Here is a 20,572-nt window from a genome sequence, read left to right as displayed (position 1 = left end):
ATTGTAATTTCAAACAAATAATTCTAATAAAGATAGGTCTGGATGATGTATTACGACAGAGTACATCAGCACCTTAGAATCTATGCCCTTACAAGTTGAAATATCCCAGACGTGCTCAGAATGCATTTACAAACACAATGCATTCCCGGAGTTTATCGACATTGGCAACAGGATTGAAACACACCAAAGTTTTTTAATATCCCCACAAAAAAATTCGAACGGGATCAACTTGGGGACCCTAGGATATCTTTATGTTGGCGAAGCGCTGTTTACCAGAGCTTACGTATCTGTAATGATGATTAAAAAAAAAAAAAGGCAGTTTATCTCTTTGTAATTTACGTCTCAGTTGTGAGGTTTCAAAACAAAGGTACCCTTAACAGTGTTTAAGCGCTGGCATGACTGCACTTATGCATACGTCTTATAGGGGAAAGCACTGGTTTGTGGACCACTGTATTTTAGGATTACTTGCGTACTTCATTGCCCTCTACACCCCCCTTGCTTTTGTACCTTTAAACTTCGCAAGGATGCTGTAGGCCTGTTTTCGGTGCACAGAGCCGTAATTCCCACCCTTGCTAGCTGTACTACCACCCGTCGACGTGGTGTTGCTGGACTACTCGGATACAATTAGAAATCAGAAATGAGCTCCGTATATTCGCTTTAAAATTGCCAGCGATTCCTGTCTCCGTGTGCCCGTAGACTCGATTCGTGAATCTTTGCCGCTGTCTACTGTTGCGTCTGTTGTCCGGCACAAGTGGACACGACTCGCTCGGAAGGTTCAAATGGCTCTAAGCACTATGAGACTTAACATCTGTGGTCATCAGTCCCCTAGACTTAGAACTACTTAAACCTGACGAACCTAAGGACATCACACACATCCATGCCCGAGGCAGGATTCGAACCTGCGACCGTAGCAGCCGCGCGGTTCCGGACTGAGCGTCTAGAACCGCTAGACCACCGCGGCCGGCACTTGCAGAGGAAATATTGCGGAAATGGAAACTGTTATTGATGTGCGGTTTTCACAGAATGGATTGATAGTTAGAGCCTTGTACCGTTAGCCAGTCATCAGTTTGTGGTAATATTTAGAAAGCGTATTTTTTGTGCCAGTAAACACTTTTTTAAATGGAACAACGGATATTGACTAAAGGTAGGGCAAATAAGAATGTCCGTGCTTTTTGTTGCAAGATTCTAGTGCGAGTCGTATTTTGAAAAATTTCTCACAGCGAGACTTGTACAGTACCTGTGTTAGCACACACTAAATTGGATGTCGACGGGACGTTAAACTTAATGTTCGCTCCTTTCCTTCAGCGCACATTAAAGAACAACAGAAGTGCATACATTACTTATGTGGATCCTGACCAGTAACGATACGACTGTTGTGTTCAAAATTACCACTGGCAGCGGATATACACGCTTCCAGTCTATCACGGAAAGACTGCTGTACATGTGCTAACATTTCAGCGAATTCGTCCGAGCAGGTTTCAGTAATACGTTGTTCGATATCATGGAGCGTAATTGGTATGTCTTTGTAGAGAGCGTCTTTCCGCTTTCCCTACAGAAAAAAGTCTACAGGCGTCAAACCCGGGGAATAGGCTGACGAAGTTACAGGCCTTCTGTGTCAAATCGAACTGTTTGGAAACAATTCGTGAAGACATGCTGTAGCTCTTCGTGCACTATGGGCTTAACAGCAATCATGTTGGTACGTCAAGTTCCACCTAGTCTGCAGAGGAACGCTTCTAGCATGCGTGGAAGATGACCTGTCAAGGGCTGCGATATTTGTGCGCGTTCAGTGTTTCGTCTATGAGCGGAAGGTTCACTGTCCCATATTACACGTTTACACTCCACGGACGCTGACGCTCCACCTCCCGAAGCCAACAAGATTTGTCAACAGACCAATAGTGCATTTGTCGGCGGTTTCAAATGGTTGTGTAAGTAGGCTGTTTTGGTTTTTATTGGTAACGCGACGTAGCGCTCTATATGAAAATCACTGGCGGTGCTGTGTGCAGTCTGAGGCTGGTCGGCATTGTTGCAATAGTCGCTATTGCAGTGTTGGGCAGTTGGCTGTTAACAGCGCGTAGCGTTGCGCAGTTGGAGGTGAGCCGCCAGCAGTGGTGGATGTGGGGAGAGAGATGGCGGAATCTTGAGAGCGGACGATCTGGACGTGTGTCCGTCAGAGACAGTAAATTTGTAATATTGGATATCATGGACTGATTCATATATTATCACTTTTGAACACTATTAAGGTAAATACATTATTTGTTCTCTATCAAAATCTTTCGTTTGCTAACTGCCTATCAGTAGTTAGTGCCTTCAGTAGTTTGAATCTTTTATTTAGCTGGCAGTAGTGGCGCTCGCTGTATAGCAGTAGTTCGAGTAACGAAGATTTTTGTGAGGTAAGTGATTTGTGAAAGTTATAGGTTATTGTTAGTCAGGGCCATTCTTTTGTAGGGATTATTAAAAGTCAGACTGCGTTGCGCTAAAAATATTGTGTGTCAGTTTAGTGTTGATCAGAATAGGGAAAGAGCGAAATGTCTGAGAACGTTCAGGTTTGCTCAGCTATTTGAAAAGCAAATAACGTAAGAGGTTTATCAGCAAAGTAATTCATTAATTTTTCTAAGGTGATGTTTCAGTTGAAATGGCTCTGAGCACTATGGGACGTAACATCTGAGGTCATCAGTCCCCTAGAACTTAGAACTACTTAAACCTAACTAAGGACATCACACACATTTATGCCTGAGGCAGGATTCGAACCTGCGACCGCAGCTGTCGCGCGGTTCCAGACTGAAGCGCCTAGAACCGCTCGACCTCTCCGGCCGGCTTTCTGATCTCTACTTACCGTTTGTTTATCATGGGGGAAGTACCGGGTGATCAAAAAGTCAGTATAAATTTGAAAACAATAAACCACGGAATAATGTAGATAGAGAGGTAAAATTTGACACACATGCTTGGATTGACTTGGGGTATTATTAGAACAAAAGGAAAAAAAAAGTTCACAAAATGTCCGACAGATGGCGCTGGACAGCAAAACTGCTACCGTGACGGGTAAGAGGTACGCCGATATGTTTCAGAATCGCGTCATCCCAAGCTTGGCTGATAAACACCTGCTGGAACGTAAGATGTTTATGCAGGATGGCGCTCCACCCCATATTGCTAGACGCGTGAAAGATGTCCTGCGCGCGTCGTTTGGTGATGATCGTGTGCTCAACCGCCACTTTCGTCATGCTTGACCTCCCTGGTCCCCAGACCTCAGACCGTGCGATTATTGGCTTTGGGGTTATCTGAAGGCGCAAGTTTATCGTGATCGACCGACATCTCTAGGGATGCTGAAAGACAACATCCGACCCACATGCCTCACCATATCTCCGGACATGCTTTACATTGCTGTTCACAACATTATTCCTCGACTACAGCCATTGTTGAGGAATGATGGTGCACATATTGAGCATTTCCTGTAAAGAACATAATCTTTGCATCGTCTTACTTTGTTATGCTAATTATTGCTATTCTGACCAGATGAAGCGCCACCTGTCGGACATTTTTTGAACTTTTGTATTTTTTATTCTAATAAAACCCCATGTCATTCCAAGCATGTGTGTCAATTTGTACCCCTCTATCTACATTATTCCATGATTTATTCAGTTTTCATATTTATACTGACTTTTTGATCACCAGGTAGCTGTGCTTAATGCAAGTGTGGACATTACGAAGTGTATACGAAGCAAATAAATGTGGACTTCTCTCTCTTCATAAATTCGTCTTTCGAGAAAGAAATACCAAGCAAAGCATATTACGTACCCAGCTTACGGCCACTGCAAAGGAATACTAAATCAGATACGCTATTTCATAGTACCTGACAGATGTGGCAAAGCTGCTATGCCTCGAGACAAACGCCAAATAACAAGCATCCTTAACCACTCTGTAAATATGTCGCCTGCAGCTGGCCGTGAGGCCGGTGACTGACCCAGCCTGTTGCGTTTCACCTGTTGCAGGACTTCGGCGCGGCACCACCCTCAGCAGCAGCAGCAGCAGCAGCAGCAGCAGCAACAACAACAACAACAGAGGCAACAGCTGCTGCAGCACCAAGGCAAGCAGCACCACTGTCAACAGCTACAGCAGCAGCCGATGCAGCAGCAGCAGCTGCAGGTGCACAAGCAGCAGCAGCCGCAGCTGTCGGAAGCTCAGCCGCACGTGCCGGCCAGCCTGGCCGCCAAGCAGTTCCTCGAGCACAGCGTCGAGGCCTGGATAAACCCCCGAATATACGCCAAGGTTAGCAAACACACCGCTGCACTCAAACATGATTGTTGATTAAATTGCTATTGGAGCAACGTTTCTGTTTCCTTTATTTCAACGCGAACTGTAGTTACAAATTCTGCACTGTGGAATAATGCATGACCTTGCGTAAAACTGAGTCCGTTGTAATGTTATGAGAAATGCAAACAGTGGAAAAGAAATAGTTCGCAGCGCAGACCGGCTACATACGTTGTTGCGCTCAGTGGCCTCGGAGATCATGAGATTAAGCTACGTAACGTGACGAGCGGAGGAAGGCCGTCTCTGTTACGAATGGTTCAAATGGCTCTGAGCACAATGCGACTTAACTTCTGAGGTCATCAGTCCCCTAGAACTAGAACTACTTAAGCCTAACTAACCTAAGGACACCACACACATCCATGCCCGAGGCAGGATTCGAACCTGCGACTGTCGCGGTCGCGCTGTTCCAGACTGTAGCGCCTAGAACCAATCGGCCACTCCGACCGGCCGTCTCTATTACGCATTGGTGTGTACTCGCTGTCTGCTACGACTACACTACATTGTCGAAAGTATCAGGAAACTTATCAGTTGACATTTATGACGGCTTGAACTGTACTGGGAACGCTTTGAGCGATGTGTCTGAATGTCTATGGACACATGGTAGTTCATTCTTCCTGAAGAGCAGAACCTAGGAAAGATAGCGATGTTAGACGCTGCGGTCTGGAACGAAGTCAATGTTCTAAGTTACCCTAAGGATGTCTCAGGTCGTGACTCCCGGCAGGCCAAGCCATTTCAGGAATGTTCATGCCCACAAACAATTGCCTCAGAGATGCTGTTTCATGACACCTTTCATTGTCAGCTGGTCAAACAATCATCGCCTCTGAAATGTTGCTCCACTGTGTGCAGTACACAACGCTGTGGAATTAATTAATATCCTTCCGTAATTAACGTTTTCTTAACAGCTATAAGGGAACGACTCTCTAACCACAGAAACCACGCCCATGCTGTAGCACCATCTCCTGCGTACTTTGCTGTTCCCAGCATACACTGAGTTGACAAGAGTCATGGAATAATGATATTCACATATACGGATAGTAGTACTATCGCATACACAAGATGTAAAAGCCAGTGCATTGGTGGAACTGCCATTAGTACGCAGCCGATTTGTGTGAAAAGGTTTCCAGCGTGATACGGTCACAAGACGGGAATTAACAGACTGTGAACTCGAAATGGTAGTTGGAGCTAGACGCATGGAACATTCAGCTTAGGAAACCATTAGGGAATTCAGTATTTCTAGATCCACAGTGTCAAGAGTGTGCCGAGGACACCAAATTTCAGACACCTCTCACCGTGGGCAATGCAGTGGCCAATGGCCTTCACTTAATGGCCGAGAGCAGTCGCATTTGCGTAGACTGATCAGTGTTAACAGTCAAGCAACAATGTGTGAAATTACCGCAGAAATGAATATGGATGTACTAGGAACGTATCCATTGGGGTAGTGTGCGAAATGTGGCGTTAATGGGTTATGGCAGCAGACGACCGACGTAAGTGCCTTTGCTAACAGCATGACATCGCCTGCAGTTCCTCTCCTGGGCTCGTGACCATTTCGGTTTGCACACTAGACAACTGGAAAACCATTGGTTCGTCAGATCAGTCCCGATTTCTGTTGGTGAGAACTGGCGGTAGGGTTCGAATGAGACGTAGACACCACGAAGCCATGGACCCAGCTGTCAACAGGGGACTGAGTAGCTGGCCGCTGGTGACCGAGTGGGTCTAGGCGCTTCAGTCTGGAACCGCGCGACCGCTACGGTCGCAGGTTCGAATCCTTCCTCGGGCATGGATGTGTGTGATGTCCTTAGGTTAGTTAGGTTTAAGTAGTTCGAAGTTCTAGGGGACTGATGACCTCAGATGTTAAGTCCCATAGTGCTCAGAGCCATTTGAACCATTTGGGACTGAGTAAGCTGGTGGTGGCTCCATAGTGGAGTGGGGTGTGTTTTCGTAAAGTGTACTGGGTTCTCTGGTACGACTGAGCCTATCATAGACTGAAAGTGGATATGTTCGGCTACTTGACGACAATTTCCAGTCATTCATGGACGTCTTGTTCCCAAAGACGATGGAATTTTTATGGATCACCATGCGCCATCTCACCAGGCCACTATTATTTGTTTTTAGTGTGAAGAAAATTCTGGACAATTTAAGCGAACTGTCTGGGCACCCAGATCGCCCAACATGAATCCCTATGGACGGCTGTAGAGGTAGCATGGCTCAATATTTCTGCAGAGTACTTCCAACGACATGCCACGTCGATTTCCTGTACTACGCCTGGCGAAACGAGGCGCCTCACGATATTATGCGGTATCAGATGACTTCTGTCACCTCAGTGTACATTATGGCAGGTAACGTTTTCCAGACATTCGCAAAACTCAAACCCTTGTGTCATAGGACCACAGGGTATATAGTGATCCGCCACTCAAAATCACTCATTTGCGGTCATACAAGCCCAGACGCGTTCCCTTTACATTCCCTCAAGGGCCTCGTAGCACTGAAGCATGTGGCTTATTACCATTTTGCCCAACTTTTTTTAACACCCTAACCGCAGTCGTTGTGCTAATTGGACTGCTGGTAGCGTTTTGGTTCAAAAATGGTTCAAATGGCTCTGAGCACTATGTGACTTAACATCTGAGGTCATCTGTCCCCCAGACTTAGAACTACTTAAACCTAACTAACCTAAGGACATCACACATACTGCTCTCATTAGCTCTCTACTGCCAACACAATACTCCCCGCTTCATGTTCTGCTGGCACGTCGGCCTCTCGTGACGTTTACCGGTCAGCCCTGCGTTTCATGAGGAGACCAGGTACTTTTGATCACGTAGTGCGTATGGTGCCGCTGTTTGTGGGATCAGGCACATTGTCTCACTCTTTCAGTATCGGGTACAACAAGTGTCAAGTGTTGCGTAAAGAAACTATCGTCAAACATTGTGCGCTGTGGAATGTGGACGATCTCTGGAAGGCGGCTCACTTGCGTACACAACAAGAAGATAGCTTTAGAAACTTGTTACGAAATACATTGAGACTTGAAGACGTTCAGTGGCTTCTGTGAAGATTTACAAGTGGTCCTTTTCATCAATAAATGTAATGTACCTCTATCGTCGATATTTAATATCGTTTGGCTATATAAACGGCAAAAAATCACTGAACTGTCACAACCTCCATTTAACATGAATGATTTGAAGTTTAACGATCAGATAAATCTAGTAGTGGGGGAGAGCAAATGCCAAAATGAGATTTTCTGGGAGAACGCTAAGGAAAGATGTCGCTTTCAAAAGCCTTGTTTCAGCAGTTCCCGAGTACTGTCCGTCCTCCGGAACTGTTTTTGTAACTGGATTAACGGAAGAGATAGAAAGCCTTCCGTGAGGAGCATCGTTAGCAATGGTTCTGAGAGTGTACCGCAAATATTCAACTAACTGCATTGTCATCGAGGGACTTAACCACAAAAATCCTAGAGTCAACGTTCCAAAGTGCTGTACTTAACACTTTAGTCGCTCCAACTTATGACACGCATTGTGACGATGACGCTGGAATTATTGTGTTCGGAGTCCTAAAGAAACATATCGACAATTCCTCCCCACACACACCATCCCCAAATGGAATACTCAGAGGAGAAGTGGTAAAAGTACACTATGTGCCCCATATTAACCACGGTATGAAGCAGTTCCATCATTGTTACTTATTAATGTTCTTGTATCCTCACCCTTTATTGGTTTCTTGTACCTCATAGCCATTTTTGATAAATCTAAACTTCCACGCTGTATGTATCACTCAACAACTGTTATGGTATTGTTTTACTGAATTTACAAGAAGCTCCTTTGATAATCTGATGATTTTCTTTTACAAGTATGTCAATCCGCATATTTAACAAAAAGAAATTACTTCAGTGCACGTACACTATGTGCTCAAAACTATCCGGACACCTGGCTGAAAATGATTAACAAGTTCATGGCGCCCTCCATCGATGATGCTGGAGTTCAATATGGTGTTGGCCCACGCTTAGTCTTGATGACAGTTTCCTCTCTCGCAGGCATACATTCAGTCAGGTGCTGGTAGGTTCCTTGAGGGATGAAAGCCCATTCTTCACGGAGTGCTGCACTGAGGACAGGTATCGATGTCGGTCGATGAGGTCTGGCACGAAGTTGGCGTTCCAAAATATCCCAAAGGTGTTCTGTAGGATTCAGGTCAAAACTCTGTGCAGGCCAGTCCAATGTCGTGTAACCACAGACCTTGCATTATGACCAAGTGCTCGATCGTGTTGAAAGATGCAATCGCCATCCCCAAATCGCTCCTCAACAGCGGGAAACAAGACGGTGCTTAAAACATCAGTGTAGGCCTGTGCTGTGATAACGCCACGTAAACCAACAAGGGATGCAAGCCCCCTCCATGGAAAACACAACCACATCGTAACACCACCACTTCCGAATTTTACTGTTAGCACTACACACGCTGGATGAATGACGTTCACCGTGCATTCGCCATACCCACACCCGCCATCGGATCGCCACATTGTGTACCGTGATCCGTCACTCTACACAACGTTTTCCCACAATTCAATCGTCCAATGTTTACGCTCCTTACACCAAGCGACGCATCGTTTGGCATTTACCGCCGTGATGTGGGGCTGATCACCAGACGGTCGACCATGAAATCCAAGTTTTCTCACCTCCCGCCTGTAATGGTACTTGAATTACATAACCATTGCGGCACCTCACCTCAGCCTCTCGATACCAGCAATATTCTACTGTGATTCTGTAAAATAGTTAACATATTTCTGTGACAACATTCAGATTTGATTTCATTAATGTAGAGGTACTTCGATACATCGATATGTATATACTGCAATGATATTATTCATATTTGTATTCTTTCTTTTGTCACTATCATCATTGACGTACTTCTAACTCTGATTTTTGGGCGCGTAAGCGGTTATTAGAGAGTCAAGCTTTGGTCGTCATGTTAGAAAGACGCAAATTGTAGTCAGTTTATGAAATGTGATCTTTAACAGTGAGGAAGATATTTTCAAGTATGTTTTATATTGTGAAGTGATGTTTTGGAACGAGTTACGTGATATTGCAACAAAAGTAATAAAAAAGAAGTGTAACTGAAATTCGGAGTGCTGATTACTTTTTTACATCACCATTGTCCTAACTTGCTAAAGTTTACTCTTCAAGAATGGTTTATGAAACACATCTATAAAACTTTTGAATATCGCAGAATAACACCTAGGCCTCTTTGCATCCGAGCTTGGAATCATCACTACCTATATTTTCGACCATTGAGCCATGAGTTCACAACGAGATCAGCGTGGGAAACACGAAAAGATGAGTGCCTAGTTTATCCATTATTTCAAGAAATGACTTTATTAACTGTGCTCTAATGACACCTGCCACATAATATAACTTTGTTATTGCCCTAAAATGCAATATTTAGCAGCGTGAGCAACACTACGATCATAATTAATTTTTGACCTTTGTTGTGGTAGTGTTGTTAGGCGCCTAACTGTCATAGTACCTGCAGTGGATCCTGGTGCAGTTTAGAATTCCTGTATGATGGTGTGGATAGATGTCTGCCTATTAAACATTACGACCTCTTCAACTGTCAGCGGTCTCTTTCAATCAACAGACGAGGCCGGCCTGTACGCTTTTGTGCTGTACGTGTCCCTTCACGTTCCACTTCACTATCACATCGGAAACAGTGGACCTAGGGATGTATACGAGTGTTGAAATTTCGGGTACAGACCTGTGACACAAGTGACATCCAGTCACTTGACCACATTCGAAGTCCATGAGCTCCGCGGAGCGCCCCATTCTGCTCTCTCACGATGTCTAATGACTACTGAGGTCGCTGATATGGAGTACCTGGCAGTAGGTGGCAGAACAATGCAACGTATACGAAAAACGCATGTTTTTGCGGGTGTCCGGATACTTTTCATCACATAGCGTATCTCTTAGTATGCTAACTGCGGTCATTTTCCGGAGACCAAACAGAAAAACAAACGCCCTCTCTGACACACACAGTTTGCATTAGCTTCAGAGTACAGATGTAGATGTAACAGGCAATCAGAAGGAATGAGTGGATACTTAAGATCCCTGCTCTATGAGATTAGGTCTTCACTAAAGTCGTTCCCACATAGGATGCGAACGGGAACGTGGATGTGTTGACCAATATAGTTGAAGAACTGTCTAAACCGATCACCCAGAACGTGGTCGCCGACGTGATCTCCTACCGCAGCGCCCTTCCGTGGCAATTAACGACGGCGTATGTCACTCCCATCACGCCGGCTGTGCTTGTCAAGAAATAGCAGCAAAGCTGGAGTTTCCTCTGTTAGCGACTGTGTGAAACAGAGAAAATCCCTAAGCGTCAGTGGATGAAAGGCGCTCAGTAGATTGAAAAATGGCTTTTAAAGTAATTAGTTCCATTGTGTATAAAATGCCACAGAAAATGTATAGGAAGTAGTTGTAAGTTCTAGGGGACTGATGACCTCAGATGTTAAGTCCCATAGTGCTCAGAACCATTTGAACCATTTTTTTTTTTTTTGCTCTGTGTCTGCCAGCACTGAGTTTGGACCATTGATTAGCATGCCTGTGTTATAACAAAAATTACAGTTTTTCAACTGCCTTTTAAAGTCAGTGGAAGCTCATTTATGTGACAGTGAGTCAGAATCTTTTAGAAACATCAGGATCACCGAATAAACCTGTTTGTTTTTGAAGAATTAGTACTGTATTCTCAGCCATGAACTGAACGTAGAGTACTCAATTGCTCTTGCAGGACGCTACCCAATACACTATTCCTACACGACATGGACTCGAAACACCTTTCAGAGAATAAATGATAATTAATTGAAACCCTCAGCTGCCGACAGGTGTTGTTGATATACCTCGATGGGAAGAGTTGAAAATGTGAGCCCCGAGCGGGACTCGAACCCGGGATCTCCTGCTGGGTCTCACGGGAAGCGTGCAAGGGATATGTCCCTGCACTCGCGCCATTCATCTGTGTCGTCGGTGGCTCAGGTGGATAGAGCGTCTGCCGTGTAAGCAGGAGATCCAGGGTTCGAGTCTAAAGGCGCTAATATATATATATATATATATATATATATATATATATATGCAGGGTGAGTCACCTAACGTTACCGCTGGGTATATTTCGTAAACCACATCAAATACTGACGAACCGATTCCACAGACCGAACGTGAGGAGAGAGGCTAGTGTAATTGTTTAATACAAACCATACAAAAATGCACGGAAGTATGTTTTTTAACACAAACCTACGTTTAACATATAAACAAATACGTAATCAGTGCCGTTTGTTGCATTGTAAAATGTTAATTACATCCGGATATATTGTAACCTAAAGGACGCTTGAAACCTCCGACGTTCAGTTGCGTGTTGTAACAAACACGGGCCACGATCGACGAGCAGCATCTGCAGGGACATGTTAACGATGACGACCGTGTTTACGAGTGTGGCTGTAGTGCACTGTTGTGGTTTGGTCTAGCTGTCGCAGTGTCCGCATGTAGCGCTTGCTGCTATTGTTATTCTGCATTCGTCTCCGCACGCAGACCAACTGTAGTACACCGTGTTACCAGACGTCTGTGATAGTGTAGTGTTGTAGGAACTGTGGCCATGGTGTATTCGAACTCTGAAAAGGCGGAGATGATACTCATCTATGGCGAGTGTCGACGAAATGCAGCTGAAGCCTGCAGGGTGTATGCAGAACGGTACCCGGACAGAGAGCATCCAACGTGCCGCACATTGCAAAACATCTACCGCCAACTGTATGCAACAGGTATGGTCGTAGCACGCAAACGGGTCCGTAACAGGCCCGTCACAGGAGAAGTGGGTGCAGTTGGTGTGTTAGCTGCTGTAGCCATGAACCCACACATGAGTACACGGGACATTGCGAGAGCCGGTGGACTGAGTCAAAGTAGTGTCATGCGCATACTGCATCGTCACCGCTTTCACCCGTTTCATGTGTCGCTACATCAGCAATTACATGGTGATGACTTTAATCATCGAGTGCAATTCTGTCAATGGGCATTAACAGAGAATGCGTTGCAGTTCTACCTGTTTACCGATGAAGCGGGTTTCACAAACCACGGGGCAGTGAATTTACGGAACATGCATTATCGGTCCGTGGACAATCCTCGCCGGCTCAGACAGGTAGAGCGACAGCGACCGTGGACTGTAAATGTATGGTGCGGAATCATTGGCGACCACCTCATTGGTCCTCACTTCATTGCAGGGGCCCAAACAGCTGCAACATACATTGCGTTTCTACAGAATTATCTGCCAACGTTGCTCGAAAATGTCCCACTGGAAACGCGTCGACGTATGTAGTATCAGCATGATGGTGCACCTGCACATTCCGCAATTAACACTAGGCTGACCCTTGACAGGATGTTCGACGGGCGTTTCATAGGACGTGGAGGACGCATAAATTGGCCAGCCCGTTCTCCTGATCTTACACCTCTGGACTTCTTTCTGTAGGGTACGTTAAAGGAGAATGTGTAACGTCATGTGCCTACAACCCCAGAGGATATAAAACAACATATTGTGGCAACCTGCTGCTACATTACACCAGATGTACTGCGGCGTGTACGACATTCATTAGGCCAGAGATTGCAATTGTGTGCAGCAAATGATGGCCACCACATTGAACATCTATTGGCCTGAGCCGGCCGAAGTGGCCGTGCGGTTAAAGGCGCTGCAGTCTGGAACCGCAAGACCGCTACGGTCGCAGGTTCGAATCCTGCCTCGGGCATGGATGTTTGTGATGTCCTTAGGTTAGTTAGGTTTAACTAGTTCTAAGTTCTAGGGGACTAATGACCTCGGCAGTTGAGTCCCATAGTGCTCAGAGCCATTTGAACCATTTCTATTGGCCTGACATGTCGGGACACACTCTATTCCACTCCGTAATTAAAAACGGAAACCACGTGTGTACGTGTACCTCACCACTCATGGTAATGTACATGTGCGTCAATGAAAAAGACCAATAAAAAGGTATTAGCATGAGGACGTAATGTGCTGTTCCAGTCTCTTCTGTACCTAAGGTCCATCACCGTTCCCTTTGGATCCGTACGTAATTCGGTGCTCTCCGATACACACGATCGAACAGCGGAGGAGTGGTACTCAAGCGTTAACTTTAGGTCACAATATCTCCGGATGTAATTAACATTTTACAATGCAACAAACGGCACTGATTACGTATTTGTTTATATGTTCAAATGTGCTAACAAAACTAACGGGGGTCCATTTAAAAAAAGTAGGTTTTGTTAAAAAACATACTTCCGTGCATTTTTTTATGGTTTGTATTAACCAATTACACTAGCCCCTCTCCTCACGTTCGGTCTGTGGAATCAATTCGTCAGTATTTGATGTGGTTTACGAAATATATCCAGCGGTAATGTTAGGTGACTCACCCTGTATATATATACCCCTTAGAGAAATTTATGAATTACTGTACTGGTAAACCACTTACGTTATGATTTTGAAGGAGCTGAGCCAAACTGAACGTACTCAGACATTTCTCTCTTCACTTATTCTGATCATCACTAAACTGACACACAATATTTTTTAGGCAACATAATCTGACTTTCGATAATCCCTACAAAGGAATGGTCGTGACTAATAATAACCTACACCTTTCATGAATCACCTCACAAAAATCTTCGTTACTCGAACTACTGCAATACAGCGAGCGCCAATACTGCCAGCTAAATAAAAGATACTAACTACTGAAGGCACTAAGTACTGATATGCATACTTAACAAATGAAAGATTTTAATAGAGAACAAACAACGTATGTACCTTAATTGCGTTCAAAAGTCATCATATATATATATATATATATATATATATATATATATATATATATATATATATATCAGTTCATGATATCTAGTATTACAAATTTACTCTTTCTGATGGACACACGTCCAGATCGTCCGCTCTCAAAATTCTGCCATCTCCCTCCCCACATCCACCACTGCTATCGGCTCACCTCCAACTGCGCAACGCTACGCGCTGTTCACATCCCACTGTCCAACACTACAATAGCGAATATTCCAACAATGCCAACCAGCCACAGACTGCACACAGCACAGTCAGTGATCTTCATACAGAGAGCTAGGTGGCGTTACCAACCTAAACAGCCTACTTAAAATATATATAATCAGGTGACTTTCGTTGAATGTGTAACTTTTGCTGCCAGCTGGTGCTGATGTAGCAACGTATGCTCGTGTAAACGCTGTCTTACAGTGTTGATAGTTTCTTTCTGCTGCATAGCTATGCCACCACCTCTGCCTGGTGTCGCCTTTGGCCTTGCTAGTGTGAACTTCAGAAAAAATTTAATTGCTTCCCTGTTTTTCCTACGTGGGGTAACAACACTCTGATTGGTCACTTCTGCTGAACAAACACTTTATTTACTTTGGGTGAACTGTCCCAGACGATAACAACAAGAGACAACAGGGATTTAAAATATGCAGAATAAGCCAGGTGTCTGTAGGTGAATGTGGGAGATTCTTTACAGCGTATAAAATGCTGAACTGAGCTCCTTGACTAGTTTATCCATGTGTTGACTCCCCAAGGAATTTTATACACTGTGCTTTCTTCTGCATATGCGCATTAATGTTTACATTTGGTGCTAAAAATCTTTATTTCTTCTTTCAAAACAAATAATATGATTCTTTGTGATATTAACACTTTACGTGTTACCTGTGAAGGATTTGTTGGCCTGTTCAGCTATCATCTGCTCTGTGTCTGCCAACGTTTAGTTTGTACCATTGGTTAGTATGCCTTTGTCTCAGCAAAAATTAAAGTTTTTCAGCTGCCTTTTAAAGTCAGTGGAAGCTCATTTATGTGACAGTGAGAAACTTTTTGAAGCGTCAGGATCACCGAATAAACGTGGTTGTTCTCACAAGGGAACCTCCCCATCGCACCCCCCTCAGATTTAGTTATAAGTTGGCACAGTGGATAGGCCTTGAAAAACTGAACACAGATCAATTGAGAAAACAGGAAGAAGTTGTGTGGAACTGTGAAAAAATAAGCAAAATATACAAACTGAGTAGTTCGTGGAAAGATAGGCAACATCAAGGACACTGGAAAAGCAGGAGCGCTGTGGTCTCGCGGTAACGTGAGCAGCTGCGGAACGAAAGTTTCTTGGTTCAAATCTTCCATCGAGTGAAAAGTTTAATTTTTTATTTTCAATTTATGTGACAAACTCTTATGTTTTCATCACTTTTTTGGGAGTGATTATCACATCCACAAGAAAACCTAAATCGGGCAAGGTAGAAGAATCTTTTTACCCATTCGCCAAGTGTACAAGTTAGGTGGGTCGACAACATATTCCTGTCATGTGACGCACATGCCGTCACCAGTGTCGTATAGAATATATCAGATGTGTTTTCCTGTGGAGGAATCGGTTGACCTATGACCTTGCGTTCAAATGTTTTCGGTTCCCATTGGAGAGGCACGCCCTTTCGTCTTACTAATCGCACGGTTTTGCGATGCGGTCGCAAAACACAGACACTAAACTTATTACAGTGAACAGAGACGTCAATGAACGAACGGACAGATAATAAATATGCAAAAATAAAGTAAGTAAAATTTTCACTCGAGTGAAGACTTGAACCAAGGACCTCTCGTTCTACTGCTGCTCACGCAACCACGGGACCACGGCGCTACTGAGCTCGCGTAGTCCCTGATGTTGCCTATGTGGCCCATGGACTACTCAGTTTGTATATTTTGCTTATTTTTTCACAGTTCCACACAACTTCTTCCTGTTTTCTCAATTGATCTGTGTTCAGTTTTTCAAGGCCTATCCACTGTGGCAACTTGTAACTAAATCTCAGGGGGGGGTGCGATGGGGAGGTTCCCTTGTCAGTATGAGAAACGATATCGCGTGTGAAGAGCGCGAACTGGATTTTAGAGCAGTGTTTCTAAAATAATCTGTTTTCCACAGGTAGGTTTACCTCGTTCGAATTAGATTACAGCTGGCCGCGGTGGTCTCGCGGTTCTAGGCGCTCAGTCCGGAGCCGCGCGACTGCTACGGTCGTAGGTTCGAATCCTGCCTCGGGCATGGATGTGTGTGATGTCCTTAGGTTAGTTAGGTTTAAGTAGTTCTAAGTTCTAGGGGACTGATGACCACCGATGTTAAGTCCCATAGTGCTCAGAGCCATTTGAACCTATTAGATTACAAACAGACATGAGTGTAATACGACGGTAATCCTGTGGTTACGTTCTACTTCCTTGGCCTCTTGATCTTTCATAATAAAGGAGAAATTTCTCTTCTCGAAGGATCTACGGCAAATCGTGGTGATGTGTTAATTTATTTGCCGGTATTGGCAGGGACATCCTCACGCCCTGGGACTTTATTGAAATTTCCGGATTTTAGGTGTTTCTGAATACCACATCGCTCATTATTGCAGCTTTAAAGATGTTGACTAACGGCAGCCTAGCTTCATTTTTCAGTTGTGAAGCAAGTTTTGAAGACATAATTAAACATTTCGGCGTTTTTGTTGTATTTTATATTTTAGTCCTCTTTTTGCCTAACTTAATAAACTATCCTCGAACGTCCAAATCAACTTTTGATACCAAAGTTTCGTGGTGAGTCTGAAGAATGTTTGACGCACCTGTTCACGCATGCCTATCCTGTGCAAGTCTACACATATGAACAAAAGTTTTGCATCACCCCGATATGTCGTGCAGCTGCGTTGCTGTTGAACTTTGGTAAAAAGCGTGTTCTCGCTGTTGATCATCGGTTATCCGTGTCCTGTCGCCACAATTTCAATTAAAAATCAGCAAAACATCATGGGAGGGCTGTACTCCGAACGAATACTTTGTTTCGCAAATAGAAGAGTAAACTACCAAATGCAACAAAGAATTTCTTCTTGTTTATTAGACTGCCTTCTCTTCGAATAATCCTTTACATTTTAACGACATTTATAGATAACGCTAGAAACAACAGAGTGCACAGATTCCCCTTCAGATTTCTTTAATTAAATTTCAGGATCTGGCATCCTGTAGCTATCTATGGAGCCGTAGTTGCGATCACGGCCGCACTAAGTAATTGCTCTAAACTGAATTACTTTCCTCCCCTTCCCTTAACTGCGATTACAGTAAAGACGAAACACCTTTGGTGGAAAGAGAGATGAAAAGCTCCTACTTCGTCTGTCCCGCTGTCTCGTTGTTTTTTGCTATACATTATGCAACATCTCCCCATTCATCATACTGAGTAGTATTAAATAAGCGCCTTGTGACTAAAATTTCCCGCGCGATTAATTCACTTAGCGGAACAAGCGTCGAGTCGGCAGGCGGTCTGCCCAGGGAGCCGTTGCGTCACGCCGGTGGCCGGGACGCGGGAACGCACTGCCTCGCACGCTGTCTCCACGGGCCGCTTTATGTGGCGTGACCACACCAGCGACACACTCGGCTGCTAGGGGGCGAAACCACTTGTTTCCCGCTGCCTCTCGCTTCCGGCCATCACGAGCTGGATTTACGACTTCCAGACGTGCCGTTATCGTTATCTTTCTCACACAGGCGAATGTCCGGCGGGAGATGAAAAATGTGCCCTAGGAACTCCTTACAGAGTCTATATCTACATCAGGGTGAAGTGCGTGGCAGAGGGAACCTCCCAACGTACCAGCTATGGCGTCTTCCCTACAGCAGCGATACATAGTCGCTGAATACTTCGTTCATCATAAGAATAAAGAGTCGAGGGGTATGAAAGGGAAGCAGTGGTTGGGAAGGGAGTGAGACAGGGTTGTACCCCATCGCCGATGTTATTCAATCTGTGTGTTGAGCAAGCAATAAAGGAAACAAAAGAAAAGTTCGGAGTAGGTATTAAAATCCATGGAGAAGAAATAAAAACTTTGAGGTTCGCCGATGACATTGTAATTCCGTCAGAGACAGCAAAGGACTTGGAAGAGCAGTTGAACGGAATGGACAGTGTCTTGAAAGGAGGGTATAAGATGAATATTAACAAAAGCAAAACGAGGATAATGGAATGTAGTCGAATTAAGTCGGGTGATGCTGAGGGAATTAAATTAGGAAATGAGACACTTAAAGTAGTAAAGGAGTATTGCTATTTGGGCAGCAAAATAACTGATGATGGTCGAAGTAGAGAGGATATAAAATGTACACTGGCAATGGCAAGGACGCGGTTCTGAACAAGAAAAATTTGTTAACATCGAGTATGGATTTAAATGTCAGGAAGTCGTTTCTGAAAGAATTTGTATGGTGTGTAGCCATGTATGGAAGTGAAACATGGACGATAAATAGTTTAGACAAGAAGAGAATAGCAGCTTTCGAAATGTGGTGCTACAGAAGAATGCTGAAGATTAGATGGGTAGATCACATAACTAATGAGGAGGTATTGAATAGAATTGGGGAGAATAGGAGTTTGTGGCACAACTTGACTAGAAGAAGGGATCGGTTGGTAGGACATGTTCTGAGACATCGTGGAATCACCAGTTTAGTATTGGAGGGCAGCGTGGAGGGTAAAAATCGTAGAGGGAGACAAAGAGATGAATACACTAAGCAGATTCAGAAGGATGTAGGCTGCAGTAGGTACTTGGAGATGAATAAGCTTGCACAGGATAGGGTAACATGGAGAGCTGCATCAAACCAGTCTCAGGACTGAAGACCACAACAACAAGAACAAGAATAAACCAGATGTAAACATACACAAACGCGATGACTGGTCAGCAGCCGTAACACACGTGCACTGGTGTTGTTAAGCTCTTGGAAGTAGGCCCTACGTACGTGTTAGATATCTTATTATTATGTTACTGCAAATGAAAATTTAAGATATTGTAATGTATTAACAGCAATCGAATTTTTCTTAATAATGCTTTAGACATGTAGTTTTTATCCCAAAAATCGTGTAGAGTCGCCGTCTCTGTAAACGCAACTTTTCTTCGGATTGTCGCGCTGTTAACATGTACTATGGAAATGGCTGACACTGCTTCCTGCTCCGTACCGAAAAACGTGCGTGCAGCACCATTAAGAAGTGGCGAGGAACAGATTGTTCTCAACGTCCTTCACAGGTTTACAGAGAAAACTGTCTCTGAAGATTTCCAAGGAAAATTATTTACTAGAGTTGTCAAGCTGGTAGCTAAATCGGTGTCGTTTGAGGGTAGTAATCTGGTATTCTGTAAATCGCTGGTTCATATCTCGCCTTGATCTTTTTTTCGATTTTTTCATTTAATTCGAATACCTATATCGCTTAAATATAAAATTTATGAAATGTCCGTTAATTAACACGTATCTAATCATCATATCTACGAAAACTGTAAGTCTTCTTGTTTCTAATTGCATATGGTACAAAAAATTCCATGTCTCATTGCAAATGTAAATTCTTAGTTATCGATATTTTATAGAAGATGGTTAACAGAGATCGTTTAAATTAAGAAAACATTACAAATAATGTTTTTAAGACAGTAATCAAAGATCAAATCCTGTTCATTTGGGCCGGCCGAAGTGGCCGTGCGGTTAAAGGCGCTGCAGTCTGGAACCGCAAGACCGCTACGGTCGCAGGTTCGAATCCTGCCTCGGGCATGGATATTTGAGATGTCCTTAGGTTAGTTAGGTTTAAGTAGTTCTAAGTTCTAGGGGACTAATGACCTCAGCAGTTGAGTCCCATAGTGCTCAGAGCCATTTGAACCTGTTTATTTGGACTATGTCCATTGTTTTATGCTAGAGACGTGGTGTCAGACGAACCAGATTGATACGCATCGCAAAAACAAGAAAAACAATAATTTTCATGACATCGAGCACACCGTACAAAACTTGCATTTTTACAGTTGCCACCGTATCACTACAATATAAACCCAACAGAACTGATCTGGATGGGATTGAGCAGTATTGTACCATCCACCATACTCCCCAGACTTAAGTCCTTGTGACTTTGATTTGATTCCGAACGTGAAGTAACCACTTCTGGATTCGCTTCAGAACTGTTCCAGAGATTCGACGGGCAGTAGACCGCTCCATTCGCACCATCAACAAAACAGGCTCTGTTAAAGGCATACCACGCCTTCCACATTGCTGGCAACGGGTTCTACATAACGCTGGTGAATACTTTGAAGGACATTAACAGCTGCAAACATGTAAGTCTTTTGTATCGGTTGTAAATAAATACACTCCTGGAAATTGAAATAAGAACACCGTGAATTCATTGTCCCAGGAAGGGGAAACTTTATTGACACATTCCTGGGGTCAGATACATCACATGATCACACTGACAGAACCACAGGCACATAGACACAGGCAACAG

General features: G+C 44.0%; 1 protein-coding gene across 1 annotated transcript in view; it reads left to right on the top strand.

The window, feature by feature from the left end:
* LOC126195601 (probable basic-leucine zipper transcription factor K) overlaps positions 1-20,572 on the top strand; it is a 778,093-nt gene that overhangs the window by 725,796 nt on the left and 31,725 nt on the right. The window contains exon 4 of the mRNA XM_049934227.1: positions 3,987-4,263. Within this exon, the coding sequence (XP_049790184.1) occupies positions 3,987-4,263 (277 nt within the window). The remainder of the gene's footprint in view (positions 1-3,986; positions 4,264-20,572) is intronic.

Source organism: Schistocerca nitens, chromosome 7 (assembly GCF_023898315.1).
Source record: "Schistocerca nitens isolate TAMUIC-IGC-003100 chromosome 7, iqSchNite1.1, whole genome shotgun sequence".
Taxonomy (NCBI): Eukaryota; Metazoa; Arthropoda; class Insecta; order Orthoptera; family Acrididae; genus Schistocerca; species Schistocerca nitens.
The sequence above is the reverse complement of the archived record's forward strand: the minus strand, read 5'-3'. Positions and strand labels throughout refer to the sequence as shown.